An 18,067-nucleotide genomic window follows, 5' to 3' on the forward strand; every position below is an offset into this window, starting at 1 on the left:
CATTGCCTGGTTTCTGGGTATTTTCTTTGTATTTTTTAAAATCATCTTCATTATAATCAAAATTATACATGCACTTAGATTTAAGAATCAAATCATCGTATAATGCATTCTGTGGAAAATTTGCATTATTTTTAAGGCAGATTGCTAGACAACTTACTGATTAATCATGTAAAGAAAACATTTTCCCTGTGTGTCTGAAAAGAGACCGCTGACCCCTGTCCACCTCCCGTGACCAGTGAGAGCCTGGTTGGTGCTTCTGGGCTGGGAGGGCCCAGGGCTCAGCCCTAAGGCACGCGAGTGTGGGAGGGCTGTCAGCTTCTGAGTGGACACCCAGGTCCCAGGTGGTGAGGTTCTGAGGTTTTCCCCTTTACTGGGATCACCCAGCTGCCTTCCTTTCTCCTTTTCTGCACAGAATCAGCTTAAAATGGCTCGTTTCACCATCGTGGATGGGAAGATGGGGAAAGGAGTCAGCTTCAAAGATGTAGCAGGAATGCACGAAGCCAAATTAGAAGTCAAAGAGTTTGTGGATTATCTGAAGGTGCGAACCATGTGCTGAGCACAGGGAGGCCAGCATCCGGCCCTCAGGGGTGGGCCTGGGGTCTCGGCCCTGTGTGGTTCCAGCTTCGGGGACCAGGGGGCTTTCAGTGATGAGATGCCAGGTGCCGAGCACTGATCTCCCCCGTCAGAAAAGCTGATGCCCTCTGTCCTCACTGCGGAGACCCTGAGGGCTTGGCGCACCTGCCGGCCGGCCTGTGAAACCTGTGCTCCCGCTCAGTGCACAGGTGTAACAGAGCAGGAGGGCTCCAGCAGCCACCAATCTGCCGTCGGCTGTCAGAGGGTCCTGGCACCAGTCACAGGTGTGGCTCCGGGCTCCTTCCAGTCACCCGAGCCATAGCCACTTCATGAAAACGTGCGCTCTGGCCTTCGTGTCAGCCATCGCGTGCACGTGCCCCCCAACTCCACGTGCTCAGGGTCGCGTTTGCGTCTGCTGCCCTTCCAGAGCCCGGAGCGTTTCCTGCAGCTTGGTGCCAGGGTCCCGAAGGGCGCCCTGCTGCTCGGGCCCCCCGGCTGTGGGAAGACCCTGCTGGCCAAAGCGGTGGCCACGGAGGCCCAGGTGCCCTTCCTGGCAATGGCCGGCCCGGAGTTTGTGGAGGTCATTGGAGGTAGGCCGGGGGCGGGGGTGGGGCAGGGCGGGCTGGACTGCCCACCTGGCCCCCTGTCTGTCCTTCCTGTCTATCCTTCCACCTGACCAGGGTGGCTCTCCTTTCACACCTCCCTCCTCAAGGTGCATGACTGGTTGGAGGGAGAACGTGGAATCCACACCAAGTGGAGGGAATGGGGTGGTGACTGTCCCTGAAGCCACTGGCCTGAGGGACCAGGGTGGCTGGTGGACGCCTGGCCTCACAGGTCGCCGAAAGGGCTGCCCCGGGGTGCCCTCCACTGGTTCCATCGGGCGAGGGGCTTGTTTCGATGTCGCTGCCAACCTCACTGGGAGTTTGCCTGGCCTCTGGCACAGGAGTCTGATGTACGTTGAGAGCAGCCTCGTATCCCCGCAGCGTCCTGACCCTCTCTGCCCCCCAGGCCTTGGCGCTGCCCGTGTCCGCAGCCTCTTCAAGGAGGCCCGCAGCCGCGCCCCCTGCATTGTGTACATCGACGAGATCGATGCCGTGGGCAAGCAGCGCTCCTCCGCCATGTCCGGCTTCTCCAGCACTGAGGAGGAGCAGACACTGAACCAGCTCCTGGTGGAGATGGACGGTGAGTGCCGGCAGGGCCGGGCTGGGGGCGGCTTCCTGGGCTCTTTTGGAACAGTAGTTTTCCGTGTTTATGTTTAAGGTTAAGCTGTTTATGCTTCTTGCTCCAGTAGTTGTAAACTAATGTCCATGAAACATGGTTTTATTTTTCTCTTTTCCTCCCGTCCCTGGTGTGTGCTGCTCACCCCACCCCAGGGCATGAAGAGCTGCTCCCAGCCCTTGCCAGGGTGGAACGTGGGGCACCTCCTGCCTCTCAAGGCAGCCTGCAATAGAGAGAGGCGAGGCAACGTTTAAAACACAGAGCTCGTTCTTTAACGACGTGCCACTACGCCGTGTGCTAGAAATGTGACCCCAGTGGGAGGTGGCCAGGTGTGGGGAGACGCTGCCTCCCGCCGAATTCCCTTCTTCATTTAGTGGAGGTGACCCAGTACAGGTGACATGGAATTATTTTTCTTTGGAACTATTTTTGCAAGGTGTTTTTTTAACTTTATATTTCTTTAACCAGAATTCTAGTTAGAGGTGTCTCTGTAGATTAGGAAGACACCTTCTTTTGGTTCTAAGAGAGGTGTTAATTAACATATTTGTATATTTTGTTTCCATTTAAATGTTGCTTGCTGTTCGGCCCAGTGTACCTGTTAGCTAGCCTAGATACATCAGAGTTTTGATTATACATGGTTAAGGACCAAATGTTTTTAACACCTTTTTTTTTCTCAGTCTGTAAAAAACATGTTTTATTATGGAAATTATTAAACTTATACGAAGGTAGGGATAATAGTATGATATCTGGATGTGTCACCAGATTCAACAAGTGACCCTCTCCTTTTAACATAATCGCAGACTTACAAAAACCTTGCACAACAGTCTAAGAACCCCTTTACGTCCTCCATCCCCACTTCCCCTAACACAACGCCCATTGCTGAGCACAGGCCTCTCCCCTTGTCCCCAGGGGTCCTGATGGCCCCCTCTCTTCCAGGATCCCTGCAGCCTGGGAGCATCTTAGTCTTCCTCTGTCTGTCATGGCGACGACTCTTGTGGGCTGGTCATGTTGGAGAGCACCTCACTTTGAGAGTGGGCGCCGTCACGGTGAAGTTGTGCTGTGGCTCTGGGTGTGGCGTGACAGGTCTGTCTGCCCAGTGCCTTGGGTGAGGCCCTGCACTGTGCACGTGCTCCTCTGGCAGTTGGCTCGAGCCTGCCTCTGAATTGTGAGGGGCTGATGGGGTGGTACGTGTAGAAGCACTTTGTAAGCTCTAAAATCTCTCAGGTTCAGAATCAGGATGTGGTGTCTGGCAACTCTGAAAAGAACGCTGCATTGTGAGGATGGCGTAAGAAGGATGGTTTGTGTCGGAAGCTGCCCTGTGGGCTTCCTGCAGCCAGTTCCCCAAAACGCCCACAACACCCGTGTTTAGGGACTGTTGGGACTGGCATAAGGAATCAAGGCCTTACGTCACCTTCTACATACCAGGCAGGCATCTGTAGGGAGTGAGTTCCAGGGACTGAAGTCTGCGGAGATTCTGCGTGGGCCGACCTCGCGATTCTCAGCTTAAACCACCCAGAGACACAACCTCAGGTTTGGGGTCTGCTGGAACCCCTCCCAGAGCACTGTGTGGGCCCAGGGCCCATTGAGCATGCCAGCTGTGCCCCTGCCCCTGCTGGGAGAGTACTGGGGGGCTCTCCCCACTCGGGGCCTCCTGCTGCCTCTGCCCCTTCCGTTGCCAAGCGAGTGGTGAAGGAAAGGTGCCTCTGGAGCCCTTCAGTTTCTGAGAAGCCGTGTTGTAGCCCTTCTCTTTCGTGTGCCTTCCCGTCGTTTCCGTAGTGGTGTGCGGCCTGCAGCATGGCTTCCGGGTAGTTTGGGAATGCTGAAGAAATCTGGACGACACGGGGGTTCTGGCCACGGAGGGTCTTGTGATCTCGGAGAGGCAGGGAAAGCTGGTGGCTGTGCCAGGAGGACCCGTTACGCAGCTGGGCGGTGCTGTGGCCGCCTGCCCTGGCCAGCCGGGGACGGGAGAGGCAGAAGCGCGGTGGGGACGGGAGCCTCGCGTTGCCTCTTTCACAGTGTGAAGCGCCCCGTGAGGTCAGGTGGACAGAGTGGGCGGGTCGGGTTTTTTTTTTAACATTTTTTTATTGTGGTACACTGTATGTAACAGAAAATTTACTATTTTAACCATTTTAAGGTTTACAATTTGTGGCATTGGTATGACAGTGCTGTGCAGCCATCACTGCTGTTTCCAGAACACTGTCAGTATCCCACACAGAAACCCTGTCCCTGTGTCATGGGTCAGCTGTCTTTTGAAAGCCCTCAGCGGTCTGGTTGGCGTCCCAGACCCCGAGGCATGGTTGAGGTGCGTGTCCTGCCAGATGGCGTGGTCCACTGTGGACCCGCGGTGCTCCCCTGTGCACGGGGCTGTGGAGGGCCTGAGTGGGGGGCAGGGCCCTACTTGGGACTGCGCATCGGTCAATTCTCCAAGCTTGGGGCTCTGGCTTACAAAGTAGGTTGGACTCCGAGCCCACCCCTGTGTCAGCTGGAGGCCAGTCCAGGTTACCACAGAGGAAACGCAAACAGGACATTCCTGCGTGACTCCTCTGAGCAGAACCCACAGCATCGTGTGGGAGCAGTCACGTCTCTCTGCGGAGAATGCTTTTAGCCGCCCGGACATAGGCTGCCTTTGTGGGCGCCCCCAAGCCTGCCAGGCAGTGTTTATCAGATGCGCGTTCCTCAAGCCGCTGCTTCCGCTGAGTGTGCTCCTGCCCCCCACAGCAGCAGCCGGAGTCTGTCCACTGAAGGGGCCTGGTTGAGCTGGGCCAGCACCGAAACAAGGCTCTTTGTGCAAAAACAGTTGTGCTTCTCAGCCCTTTGGATGTGTCTGAGGGAGTCTTTGTGGCTCCCCCTGGGAAGGGAGGCTTCTGCGCACTGACCTTTAGAGGACAGAGAGAAAGCCGGGCCTGTGTCTCAGCTCTCCACACGCTGCGCTGGTCGTGGGAAAAAGTCATCACGGAAAACGGAAATCCCAGCCTGCCGGGGAGGCCTGGGCTGCAGCAGAGTCAGCCGCCAGGCGAGAGGGGCGGGGGCCTCGCTGCATCGCTCCAAAGGCCTCCTCCAGACTGTTCATCTGCACCTTCCTACCGCGGGATCCTCAGCTCAGGCCTCTGTGTTAGGAAAATAGCTGTGGGAGGACTGTGTGCTTTGATCCCATGTAGGGACAGTTAGGAGATTCCGACAGCAGTTTAGTAGCTCTTGGAATCTGCTTGGCTCACTAGCAGACTGGCCCCATGAACAGCCTCTGCGCCCAGCATGAAGTAAACTGTGTGAAAGTGTCATGCTGTGAGTCAGCCACAGATTCCGTCTTAGATGTGTTTGCTGGGGCTGTGGTGTCTTGGCAGCCGGCGGGGCGAGCAGGGGAGCCCCGACCCTTCACCGCGTGGCCTCAGGCTGGCCCGGCCCCTCCCGGCCTGTCCCTTCTACCTGAGGTGTCCTCACAGGGGTGCTTCAGGTGCCAGCAGGGGTCTTGGGGCCTTCTTGTCACTTACATCCCACCACATTGACCTCCCACAGGATCCCCATGGAGTGGGGGGGGGTCTGGACATTTCACAGGGGTGGAGGCAGAGTGTGTCACCCCAGGGCTACTGGCCATGGGGGGCTGAGCCGGGATGGGAAGTGTTCATCTCTCCATCTCTCCTCAAAGCCTGCCTCAACCTGTGGAGCAGGGCGCCTGGTGACTTGTCTGCTCAGGTGGAATATTCTAGTCCCCAGAGGGGAGCGGGAGCTACAGTGCTGCCCAGGCTGTACCGGGCCAGCCGTCCTCTGCAGTTGGACATGTGGCCCAGAGCAGCGGCTGCAGAGCTGCCCCCTGGACCAGCAGCACCAGCCCCTCCAGACCTGCACCGCAGAGGCCCCGGGAGGGCCCAGCCAGAGCCAGCAAGCCCACGGGGTTCTAGTGCTCGAGGGCGGGGACATGTCTGGGTGGCTGAGCTGGGGCTCTCCTGGTGCCCCCAACACAGGGCGGAGGAGATAGGCAACACCCTCCACCTCTGCTTCAGGCAAAGGCAGCACCTTCCGTTGGCTGCACGCTAAGGGCGTGTTTGGAAGGTGTTGGTCAGAGTGACCCTGGGGTGAGCTGGATGCCCTCAGAGGCCGTGGGCCGGGGACAGCGGATGTTCCACATCGGCTTGGGGCAGGGAGCTGGGAGAGTGGACGTCACATGTCTGGGGCATCTGCGTGGGGCTGCAGATGTGGAAAACGGTGTCCTGTGTCTGTGGGCTGTGGGTCACGGGTGACAAGCACATCGGCCGAGCAGACTTCTCGGTTCGTCCAGGCTGCTGCGTCCAGAAGAGGAAATGTTCAAAGAACGTCTCTGGTGCCTGCTGTGTGGCCCAGGCGGGGCGGCTGCCATTCTCCCGCTCTGTCCTCTTGCTTAGAGGGTCGAGGGCTCCGGTCCCAAGAGGAAGGGCCAGGGAGGGTTAATTTCACCACAGCGCAAACTGTAATGGCCAGAATGGAAACAACCAGAAAGCCTTTCACCAGGTGAACAGCAGACTCCAGGGTGCTCCTTGGCTCTGAAGGGGCACTGACTGTCCCAGGTGAGCAACCTGGATGGCTGTCGCAGCACGTTGCTGGATGTAAAGCCACTCACAGTTGTGGAATCCCAGACGTGGACGACAGCGTCGTGGCTGCCAGGGTTTGGGAAGGGGGAGGGAGGGGGACTGTAAAGGGGCAGCGCTGAAGGGGAGCTTGGTGGTGGGGAGACTTCTGAATCTTGATGGCGGTGGTGGCTCCACAGATTTACGCATGAGAAGACGGCAGAGAGCCACACACAGGCACACCCAGTGAGTGCGTGTGAAACTGGTGACCTCTGAGTAAGGCTGTTGATTTCCTGGTTGGCTTTTGTGCCATAGGTAAATCCAACGGGTCTGGGGGGAAACTGGTAGAGGGGGACTTCACTGTGCTGTTTTTGCAGCTCGTGGTTTATCTATAAATATTTCAAAATACCTAAGTTCTATAGATAACAGGAAGGAATCCAGCCCCAGTCTGTGCCTCTCTATGTGAGGGCTGGATCCAAGGGGGTTTTCAAAAATTCAACAGGCCATCGAGTTGCGAAGGACAGGTAGTGTTTGTTAGAGAGCCAGAGCTTGGGAAGGTTATGTTTTTTGTGGTCAGGTTGCTCTGCCCCTTTCTGCTTGGAGCTCCTTTGCGTTCTCCCTGTGTACTCCTCACGTCTGTACTGCCTCTGCGGACCCACCTGGGGGGCTGCCAGGCCTCTGTCCACCCACATATGTGCGTCCAGGGCTGTGCAGGCAGTGCAGCTCCCCAGGCTGGCGTCTCTTCCTGGGTTCATTTCAAATGTGAGGTCAAAGGACCTTGTCTTTGCATGAGCAAAGCCAATCGTTTCCTGTACTCTCCAGTCTTGAAGCCCATGGTCCCGTGCTCTGGATTACTGTGTTCTATAGCACAGAACCAAGAGAAGACGGTGTCTCATCTCCAAGAAGTGCCCTGGAGACATTGGGTGACGTGTGGGAGTGGAGTGTGACTCGGCCATCAGCCGCTGGTGGCCGGGTGGGACCCTCGGCCCTGTGCCCCACGGAGCTGTCACCCCCCTGCCCCCGCCCCCCCCCCCCCCCCCCAGCTTCCAGCCTCGGCAGCACCGAGGACATGGAGTGGGGTTAAGCGGTCTGTGCTGGAGTTCCATGTGTGACACACTGAGCGTGGAATGCACTAGTATTTCTTTTAAATTTTACTTTTGTTGAAAGAATAATGGGTCATTAAATTTCTGTCAGCATCAGCTTGTTCGTAATCTCTTCAGTTAACAAAAGCTAGAGCACGTCATCTTCCTTTTTCTTTTTAACTTTATTGTAGAAGTTTTTAAACGTACAGATAGGGAGAATTGTACTTGAGCCCCCACACCAGGCTGTAACTGCAATCGATAATTGGCCTGTCTGACCCCACTCATGCCCCACACGCTCTCCCTGCTCCCCAGTGGAGTATTTTAAAGGAGATTCAAGTTTTTTTGTATGTGCTTTGAATGTACCTTTTTACATTTAGAGAAATACCAGGATACCCTGTAATACTTAAATTAAAGATAAGTTCTTCATAGCATCTAATGTCCTTTCAGGTGCAGGCTCCCTGATTTCTGTGTAAACACCTTTTGACAGTTGCTTTAGTCAAATCAGACCCAGTCAAGGTTCACACGTGCATCAACATCCTCAGTGGCGATTTCTGATCTTGCTTTAAAATTCTCAGGAGAGAAATTGTGTTCTACAGCACAGAACTAGTAAATAAAGCTGAGGCTGCAGGCGGCTGAGGGTTGCAGTAACATCCCTTTGGCCCAAGGAGAAGCAGTGGGACGTGGGAAGCAGTGTCCATGGCCCTGGGCGGCAGAACCACCACCCTGCCTGGCAGGGCGAGGCAGGGGCCTGTGCTCGCATGCCCCCATCTTCCTTGGGCCTCTGCGAGGGGGACCCGGGGAGGCCTCTCTCTCAGACTGCTGCACCTGCTCTTTGTCCCCAGGGATGGGCACCACCGACCACGTCATTGTCCTGGCGTCCACCAATCGAGCAGACATCCTGGACAGGGCTCTGATGCGGCCAGGCAGGCTGGACCGGCACGTCTTTATCGACCTCCCCACCCTGCAGGTCAGTTGGGTCAGGACTGGCGGTGACGGAGGTGCCAGGGTGCATGGGAGGCTCCCTCTTGTACTTGGGCACCAGTGTTGGTGGGAAACATGCAGCAGCTGGCGGCCCCTGTGGCCTGAGCGCGACGGGCCCCAGTGCCTGCTGCCTGAGGACACACTGCACCCTGCTCACTGCCTGCCTCTGGGTTCACAGTGGTTTTTGTTTATTGCTGTTGTTTTCTCTTTATCCTCACTTACCTGGGATTGGATGTACTGTGGGTTGAGTTTTGGAGCAAATCATATGAAACAAAGTCCAGGAGGAAAAGGGAGTTCCGCTCACTGCCCACAGCTGCTCCTTCCACCTGGGCCTGCAGAGGCCTCAGCTTTCCATCCTGAGAGCTTCAGTGTCCGGCACTGTGCTGTGGAAGCCACACCGTGCAGCTGCCCTGGAGCAAGGGAGGGGGATCCCCACAGCCTCCGTGGGCCTCTTGGGGGTTCCCCGTCCTGTTGAGCAGCCCTTGAGGCAGCCTCTGAGGAGCGGGAGCCCAGTGGGCTGGGAGAATGACCCCGTGTGAGGAGGGTCTGGGGTGGGGGGCAGGGCTGTGCTGCATCAGGTCCTACCTCCCCTGGCTGCTGCTGGGTGGGCTGGTGAGGGGCGGCAGGCGGGAGCCCCCTCGACTGCCTCACCTCCGCCCTGGCCAGGGCAGAGCACACGTCTCAGTGTGCATCCCTGCCGCAGCTGTGGCATCCTCTCCTCTGTTCTTTATTCTCTTCTGTTTCGTTGCTCTTAGAGGCGCTGCCTCTGGCTCACTGGAGTTGAGAGGCTGTGGTCTGAACGCCAGGCCGCTTTCTCTGGGCCCCTCGTCTCGCCCACAGTGGGTGGTGGTGGAGAAGTGCCTCCCGCCTCCTGCCTCGACTGTTGCCGGGACGACCCTAGCTTGCCTTGTCCTTTCCTTTCCCTGCTGTGGCAGGAGCGGAGGGAGATCTTTGAGCAGCACCTGAAGAGTCTGAAGCTGACGCAAGCAAGCAGCTTTTACTCTCAGCGTCTGGCAGAGCTGACGCCCGGATTCAGTGGTATGAGGAGCTGTTTCCAGCGTGTTCTCCACCTGCGGCCCACGTTAGTGAGAGCCTTTCCTACCCCTGTCGGGGTCCCACTGTCCTCGCAAGCCTGGGTGCTCAGAGTGCAGGCCGGGGGCATCGGAGTGGCTGGTGGGAAGCCGCAGAGTGGCTGTGTCTCCAGACTCAGGAGCCCAGGGGTGGCCGAGGTCCCAGAGGGCAAGCTCTGTGTCTGAGGCCTCAGACAGGCCTCGGGGTCCTACCTTCAGGCTGAGCCCCTCCGCCTCAGAGCCCTGGTGTCCAGGCTGTGGGGCCACCCCGGGGGCTCCTCGGGGATCCCTCAGGGTCTTTGTTCTCATTTGGTAGAAACAAGAAGCACAAATAACTTTCTGTCCTATATGGCTCTCATTTTAAAAGTTAAATAAAAAAATCCCTTTATTACTATGTAATTTCTTCCCTTTTGGTTATTACTTTTTTAGCTAAAGCTCTTAACTAGAATCTTGTGGGTGCTGGAGAGCCTTAAATTTCTTAGCCATCGATGCCTGTTTGAAATATTAGGTGGGAAATCCACAAGATGGCCCTGAGCTAGAGGCAGTTCTTTGGGCTTGTTCCTACTGTAGAGAGGCTCAGATCCCATAGCACGGAAGCAGCCCCTCCCCAACGCCACCCCGCTGTCCTGTCATCCACTGTCCTGCCCTCCTCCCCGTGGGGAGCCCCGGCCTGCAGCCTGTCCCTGTCCCTCCTGCCGCCTGTGGTCCGGGCCGCCGGGGCCCACCCGCCCACTGTGTGTCGCCAGGTGCAGACATTGCAAACATCTGTAACGAGGCCGCACTCCACGCTGCGCGGGAGGGACACAAGTCTGTGCACACGCTGGACTTTGAGTATGCTGTGGAGCGCGTCCTTGCAGGTAGGAGGGGCCTGTCCTCCTGTTTTGGCCTCCAGGTCTCTGGGTGTCCAGAGGGAGGCTGTCGCCCCATGGGCTACTCAGCGCTGGGAGGGCAGCCCAGCTCAGGCTCGGCCATCACAAGACTGAGCAGGAGTAAGTGCTATACATCACGTCTTTACATCACGGCCTACTTGTATTTTGTTTAAAACACCACAAATTTACCTAATAGTGGACACACTCTTCAAATAGAAATAGAAAAATCCCCTGTGAAGCCAGAGAAACAGCCCACCAGCCAGCAGAGCAGGTGACTACGTTCCGGTCAGGGAACCCTTGGTGCCTGCAGGGAGGGGAGACGGGAGGGGTCACCTTGGGCCGCAGGCAGGACACCGAGCCGGCTGCACGTTGCTCTGACCTGTGCTGCCTGGCCGCGCAGGAGTAAGTGGGCCCTGCTCTCCTGCTGCTCTCGCGCCCGCTCTGCTGACCGAGGCCAGGGCTCTGCTCAGTCACAGAGGGTGGGCCCAGGAGTGCCGGCCGTGCTCTGCCATTGCTGCGCCAGGCAGGGTCAGTGTGCTCTTCTCATAGGATGGAGTTTAGAGTCAAAACCAAAAAAAGAGCCTGGCTGTCCACACAGCTGGTGTGAGAAGCTGGAAGCCACGAGCAAGCGCTGAACGCCCCCAGAGGAGGTGTGTCTCGTCACCTTCAGTTTGAGTTCATATCTGAGAACACCCCTGTGAGCTTGGCTGCACCTTGGGCAGGAAGCCAGGACCTGCGGGAGGAGCCGATGGAGGGGCGGCTTGGAGGCCTGGCATACCCTGCTCCCTCCTCAGTGGCAGAGAGGGGAGGAAGTGCTCAGAGAAGCTACCCTGCTTCTTACTAGAAATGTGTTCTTGCAGAAGCCGTTCTATGTGGAAATTGATAAGCATGCAGTCATACTCACAGAAGGAAAGATGGGCAATACTGTACCCACAAAGAGGGTGCCAGTGGCTCACCGTCTTGCCTGTGGGCCCTGGAAGGGCCTGGGAGGCACTTTCTGTCCTCTTTGTCCTGGACAGCCTGAGCTGGGACTGCTTGTGTTAAAGGAAAGCACACCGTGTGAGTCCGATGATCAGCTGGTTGAAGTGATTCGCCTGCCCCAGCCGGTGTGTCTTAGAAAGAATCTGAAACCTTATGGGAAGTAGGCAACTCTGGTAGCACGATGTGCCAAATACACTGAGCCTGGAGCTTATCCAAGTGGCATAAAATGGTTACTGGTTGAGAAATTTCGGACAGTGAAACCTCGCAGATAAGAGGCTGCCTGAGCTGCTGCTGCTGTCCCCGAAGGAAACATGAATGATAAACTCAGGACTCAGGAGGAACCCCCACATCACTGCACCAGAGACAGAATCCGAAGTGGGCGCCGTCTTCCCTCTTGAGCCCGGCCTGTCCCTCCCGCTCCGTCCCCCGGCAGACAGGGCGGTGGCGGCACAGGCTCCAGAGCAGGTGGGGGGTTGGGGTAGGTGCCCTGAAAGGTTGCAGGAGCCGTTCTGACTCCTTCGACATCTCTGGAGGTAGAAAAGCACCTCCTCCGACACCTCTCCTCCCTGGGTTTCCTCTCGAGTTGGAGTGGCGGTGGGGAGAGTGTGGGCGGCAGACACCAGGACAGCCTTGCTGGTGAGGCCCGGCAGCGATGGCGCCAGGTGCCTGCAGTGCCTCGGGCTGGCGCCTGAACCCCGGTTCCTGGTGCTCTTGTAGGGACTGCCAAAAAGAGCAAGATCCTCTCGAAGGATGAGCAGAGAGTTGTTGCGTTCCACGAGTCAGGCCACGCCTTGGTGGGCTGGTTGCTGGAGCACACGGAGGCTGTGATGAAGGTGAGTCGCATGGGGCACTCGCAGCTGCGTGTGCTTCACAAGGGAGGCAGCTCCGCAGAGGGGCCGCGTGGAAGGGGACCGCTGCCTGGGAACAGACGGAGACACCGGGGGGGGGGGGGGGCTGCCTGGCGACCTCGGGCCTCCCTGTGCTCGCCTCGTCGTCAGTCTTTGAATCAGGAATTGCCAAGTTCATTATCATCTCTGTGCTCATTTAATGAAGATCGATTAGAAGCAAGTTTAGTATATGTTTTTAGAAATATTACTCTGGTAGACATTTGCGAATTAAAAAAATTGTGTCTGTGTCCAATGGCCCCCACCATGTGGCGGTCAGACTGCACACTCACCGGCCCAGGACGGGCCCCTGGGAGCCTTTGGGCGCTTTGTGGAAGGCTGAGGCTGGGAAGCCAGCGGCTCTGCAGCAGCTTCCTCACATCTGCTGTGTCTTCATTTTGTGTTTCAAAAATGAGAACACTAGCAAGTTGCAGTTGGTGCTTAGTTTCTGTAATTTAAAAAGGGCTGGGAACTAGTTGGATTGTGTTGGATAATGTCTGCCCTGCTTCTCTGCCTGCTTACCCGGCCATCCTGGTGTCCCGCAGGTCTCCATAGCACCGCGGACAAATGCTGCCCTGGGCTTCGCCCAGATGCTCCCCAGGGACCAGCATCTCTTTACCCAGGAGCAGCTGTTCGAGCGGATGTGCATGGCCCTGGGCGGCCGTGCCTCCGAGGCCCTCTCCTTCAACAAGGTCACCTCTGGTGAGCCACACCGAGGCCATCCGGCACCAGCTCTTGAGTCTGGGCCTCGCGGGGTGCACACGCAGGGTCTGAGGCCCATGGGGGGAATCACAGTGAGGAGTTGGACTCGTGAGATTGAAATGTAGCTTCAGTTTTGCTCACTTTTTAAAAAAACTTTCTATAGATTTCCTTGTTAGTTCATTTTTTTTCTTGCGCTGACACGTATATAACATAAAAATTGCCTTTTTAACTCTTTAAGTATACAATTCGGTGGCTTTAATTATTTTTACAATGTGATACCATTACCATTGCCAAAATGTTCTCGTTACACCAAGCAGAAGCTCTGTCCCCATCCGGCATCCCCCATGCCCCTAGCCCCTGGCAGAAAGTTTGCTTTCTGCATCTATGAATTTCCTGTTCTGGACATTTCACATAAAGGAATCAGACAACATCTGTCGTTTTGTTTCTGGCTTCCCAGCGTGGTGTTTTCAGGGCCCATCCATGTAGTGTGGGTCAGAACTCCGCTCCTCTTTAACAGCTGTATTATATTTCCTTGCATGTACACACTGCTTTTGTTCATCCTTCCTTGCTTGGTGAGCACTGGGGCTGTCCCCCTCTGGGTTGTTGGTGACGCTGCTGCCAGCCTTGGCACAAGCCCTCCCTTCTGGCCCCTCGCCCCAGGGGCGCAGGACGACCTGAGGAGAGCCACCCGGGTCGCCTACTCCATGGTGAAGCAGTTCGGGATGGCACCCAGCATTGGCCCCATCTCCTTCCCCGAAGCCCAGGAGAGCCCAGCAGGAGTCGGGCGGCGCCCCTTCAGCCAGGGTCTGCAGCAGCTGATGGACCACGTGAGTGCCCGGCCGCCCGCCACCCCGCACTGCCCAGGCCCCATCGGCCCTCGGGGGGCGCGGGCCTGAATCCCAGCCTGCCCTCCTCTGACTCGCAGGAAGCCCAGCTGCTGGTGGCCAGAGCCTACAGGCACACTGAGAGGGTACTGCAGGACAACCTGGACAAGCTGCAGGCGGTGAGCCTTCCAGCACCTTCCATCCTCCAGCCCCCGGCCTGTCCCTCCAGAAACCAGAGCGGGGAGGCCAGTTGTCCCCTCCGTGTGGAGGCTCAGCCTGCGGTGCCACAAATGCACTCCCCCCGGGGGCCCCCAGATGCCGCAGTGTGCACAGGGGGCCTGGCTGGCCCCCTCCCCCAGGACTCGCCCATTTCCTTTCTTGTTTTTAGCTTTTTACCATGAAAGTGTCGTGTGTTGCCTAAAAGCTGAGCGAATGACACGTACCCCTTACCCAGCTCAGTGATTTCCAGCATGTGCTCGGTTGTGCTTCATCTGTTTCCAACCCTTAAACTGCTTTTCCCTAGAGTTCTGTTTGTCTTTTAAAAAGTTGTTGTTTTTGAATAGCTTTAGGTTTACAGGAAAGTTGCAAACAGTTTACTGCTCCCTTACACTCCCACCCAGCCATAACTGAGGTCCAGGCTTTATCTAGATTTCCTCTGTCTTTCTGTCCCTGGGGCTGTGAGGCCCCACGTGGCACTCAGTCCCGACTTGACTGAGCTAAGGAGTGCTGGTCGGGTGTTCCGTGGAGCGCCCCCGATCTCAGTTTGCCCGTGGCTCCTCCGTCAATGGGTTTCGGTGGCCCAGAGGTGCAGGGACTGGGTCTCGTGTCTGATGGAGCCGTCCAGGATATGGCAGAGCCCTGCGGTCCTCTCACCACATGTGGATGCCCAGAGGGACAGACGGGTCGTATTTTCAGCTCCCTCTCATTTTCTTAAAGTGAGGTGGAGGCTCTGCCAGGCCTGTCTTCCCGGAGGTCCCCAGACCAGCAGTGGTAGCTTCCTGGGGGACTGTGAGCCCGGCCGTGGGCCCTGCCCACCCCTGCCGAGCTAGAACTTCCTCATTGTGTGACCTGGCGCTGCTCTCGCATGCTCGGGCAGTCACACTCACCCTGCACCCTCCTCTGCCGCACCTGCACCCCACTTGTATCCCCCTCCCCTCCACCCCACCTCCATTCCCCCCCCTTCACCCCACCTCCATTCCCCTGTACCCCACCTGCACCTCTTCCTCTCTGCCTTCTTGGCATGTGAGCAGTGTCTGCTGCTTGCTGAGGTAACTCGTTGCTGGCTGCACACTACTTGGTGACGTTTTAGCAGCCTTAAAGGGATTCGTTTCTTATAGTACATCCACAAATAAATCACCCTAGTTTGGGGCACAAGTATTATGTTGAGCAAATGCAAACAAGTTTTGCCTTTGCTGTGGTTTGGGAGCCTTCTTTGCAGGGTTGGTCTGCTGCAGAGAGTGTGGCCGACAGCAGTCGTGGAGCCCATGTTCTCCGAGACTGCGCCTGACACACCTCTGTGCCCCCAGCTCTCCTCAGTGGTGCCCATGCTCCCCAAATCCCAAGAAGGAGGTTCTGCACGTTGGCCCCTCCCCTGTGCAGACACACAGCCTGTTCGTAAAAGGAGTCCATGAGCAGAGATTTAGAAGGAAGTAGAGAGACTAGTAGGGCTGGCAACCGGAAAATCACAGCTGAGATAGGGAGCGATTCTTTGCCTGGGCCGCCTTTCTGAGCTTCTTCCACGGTGTCCTGCCCACAGGGGCCGAGGGAGGCTGCTTTCTGGGATGCCTCTCCCTCTTCAAAGCCTTGTTCTTGTCCGGGCTCTATCCCTTGGTTCATATGTGCCATGTCTTTCCTTCTAGCTAGCGGGAGCTCTGCTGGAAAAGGAGGTGATCAACTACGAGGACATCGAGGCCCTCATCGGCCCACCACCTCACGGACCCAAGAAGATGATCTCGCCCCAAACGTGGGTCGACATCGAGAGGGAGAAGCAGGACACCGGGGATGAAGAGGCCCCTCCACAGCCCCCTCTGCGTGGGGGAGAGCCGGACAAGGAAGAGCCGTCCTGGCCCAAATAGTGTGGGCTGCCTCGAAGGTGCAGCGGGGGTCAGTGCCCCTCCACAGCCAGGAGTCGGCTCCGCTGTTCACCTGGGGGTCTGTCTGCCGAGGTCTGTGCCTCCCTTGACAGCCCTTGCTGGGCTCTGCTGACGGCTTTCTGAGATGTTGTTACTGATTTCCCCATCCACTACCGATCAACTTCTTTGCAGAGATGAATGATTTAGTTTTGCATCTCTATCTCGTTTCGTCCATGGGGAAGAAGTATAATGTGCGTTACAAGTGCAGCCTGGCCGGTCCTCACGGCCATGGAGTTCACACACATTCTCGTCTCAGTGGGCGGCAGGGCAGTGGCGAGGTTGGGGCAGTCCCCTATTCGTGCCCAAGGCCTGGTGCTGGCCCCCCAGCCCTGCGGCTCCCCCTGTGCTGCCAAGAACCCTGCACTGTGCACACACAGCAGTGAGACACTGGAGTTGGCAAAGCGGGACCGAGGCCGTCTGGGTGGAAATGTCGCCACCTGCTGCTGCTGGAGTGGACGCACGCTGTACGGGGAACCCTTGGTTTTCACTGCCCTGAGAACTGTTGTGATGTTGTCATACTTGACTAATAAACTCCACAGAATGGAGAAGCTTCCTCTGCACTGCGTGACCAGTTCTGGCCCAGTGGGAGCCGCTGGCTTTGGGTCCTGGGTCCCAGTATCCTATGCTGGCTGCCGGCAGCTGGAGCTGTAGTTCAGCATCTCTGGGAAGCCCAGGAGTCCTCGACCCCCCAGGGGTGATGCCCAGGACAGCCCATCACTGTTGGGCAAACCAAGGGTGCTCGGTCCGGGGGCTGCAGGAGCAGGGGCTACTCAGTCAGGGCCTTTGGGGCTCACGCCTGTGGCTGTTACTGCTTCTGCCTGCTCAGCACAGCGTTTCCTGACGGCGAGCTTTCTTTTGGGGCTCTGCTTTCCATGGGCAGGCGCAGCCACGCTCCTGAAGGGAGGCACTGGCGGGCCAGAGAGGACGTGGGCTCTGAATTCATCAGCAAAGGTCAGCCCAGAGCTGGAGGGCCCATGCGGTGCCCTCCCAGCTGGGCAGCAGGGCTCACGGTCCTCCCTGTACTTTAACCATCACACAGGTCCAGCTCGTTTCTCCTTTGGAAAACTGTTTGCCAAAGGAGGGTCAGGAGAAAGGCCTCGGCACAGTGAGCCACAGACACGGGGCTCCTCTGGCTAAGGAAGGAGCAGCCGGGTTTCCTGGCACTCCCTGTATGAGGGGCTCGTCAGGTGGGAGAGTCCCCTTGGATTCTGCTCTCCTGGATGGAAATGGGGGCCTTGGCAGCTTCCGGGCCTCTGATGGCTCCTGACAGCCCATCCGGGCACACGGTTCTGAGGAGTGTCTGCCTGGGAGCTGTGCTCATCCTCTCACCCCTCTAGGGAGCTAGTGCAGGCCCAGAGGCTTCTCCAGTAGCTGCACTTGGTCTCTGTGGAGCAGCAAGCACTGCCTGGGAGGCCCGTGTGGCCAATGCTGGGACGGCAGGAGCCCGGAGCACAGTCCTGGCCTCTGTCCTCCCAGCGGCCTGTTGGTGAACAGTGCTGGCTGGAGGGCTTCTTCTGAAAGCTGCCTGCACTCCAGCTCGTGTTTGAGGTGTCCTCATGGACATAAACACATGTTCTTTAAGTGGATATAGTTTGCACAGCTAATGAGCTCCAGAAGCTCATTAAAAAAACATTAAAAGAAAAAACTAACCCATAGTTGTAAAGCCACACTGCTACTCATTCTCTTCTCTGACCTGTACTTGAGGTGGGTTTTCACTGATGTGAAGCATCTCTCAGATTACAGGAATCTTGGGCTTAGCCTAAATCTGACTTGTGTATAGAGTGTGGCCGTGAGCTTGTGATGAAGCAGGCCCTCCATCTCCTGTGCTTGTTTGAGTTAGTGGATGATGGCTTGTCCTAATTCAATCACCATCCCGTATTCCCTAGTAAACATTTAAGATGCTAATTTTTGCAAAGTGGTTTAGGGACATTAAAAAAAAAAAAAAACACTATAAAATCACTGTGTTGTGATACCAATTTAAAATAGTCATAAACAGCTGAGACTGTACATGTGAAAGGCTGCAGAAGCCAAAAGAAGAGGTTGGATTTCTTCAGAAGCACACCAGGCCCCTGGAGGTGTTCTCAGGAAGCAGCGGGAAGGGGTGGAATGGGCCGGTTACTGCGGTGGGTCTTAGGGGCTCAGCCTCCAACCTGGGGTTCTCTGGTCGGCCCTTCCTTGGTCAGGACCTGCTTCTGGGGTATTCACGAGCCCTTGGG

The 18,067-nt window shown here is 56.8% G+C and overlaps 1 protein-coding gene across 3 annotated transcripts in view; it reads left to right on the top strand.

Annotated features, from left to right (window-relative positions):
- SPG7 (SPG7 matrix AAA peptidase subunit, paraplegin) overlaps positions 1-17,823 on the top strand; it is a 32,019-nt gene extending 14,196 nt beyond the window's left edge. For 2 of the 3 annotated variants that reach the window (XM_037815668.1, XM_037815669.1), the window contains 11 exons: positions 413-538; positions 1,001-1,163; positions 1,582-1,755; positions 8,251-8,375; positions 9,325-9,427; positions 10,206-10,316; positions 12,027-12,142; positions 12,739-12,895; positions 13,556-13,722; positions 13,821-13,898; positions 15,579-17,823. In XM_037815668.1, the coding sequence (XP_037671596.1) occupies positions 413-538; positions 1,001-1,163; positions 1,582-1,755; positions 8,251-8,375; positions 9,325-9,427; positions 10,206-10,316; positions 12,027-12,142; positions 12,739-12,895; positions 13,556-13,722; positions 13,821-13,898; positions 15,579-15,794 (1,536 nt within the window). In that variant the 3' untranslated portion in view covers positions 15,795-17,823. Of the gene's footprint in view, positions 1-412; positions 539-1,000; positions 1,164-1,581; positions 1,756-8,250; positions 8,376-9,324; positions 9,471-10,205; positions 10,317-12,026; positions 12,143-12,738; positions 12,896-13,555; positions 13,723-13,820; positions 13,899-15,578 lie in introns of those variants that run through there. The other variant, XR_005213786.1, reaches the window with a different exon arrangement.
- Positions 17,824-18,067: the final 244 nt, after the last annotated feature.

Source organism: Choloepus didactylus, chromosome 22 (assembly GCF_015220235.1).
Source record: "Choloepus didactylus isolate mChoDid1 chromosome 22, mChoDid1.pri, whole genome shotgun sequence".
Taxonomy (NCBI): Eukaryota; Metazoa; Chordata; class Mammalia; order Pilosa; family Megalonychidae; genus Choloepus; species Choloepus didactylus.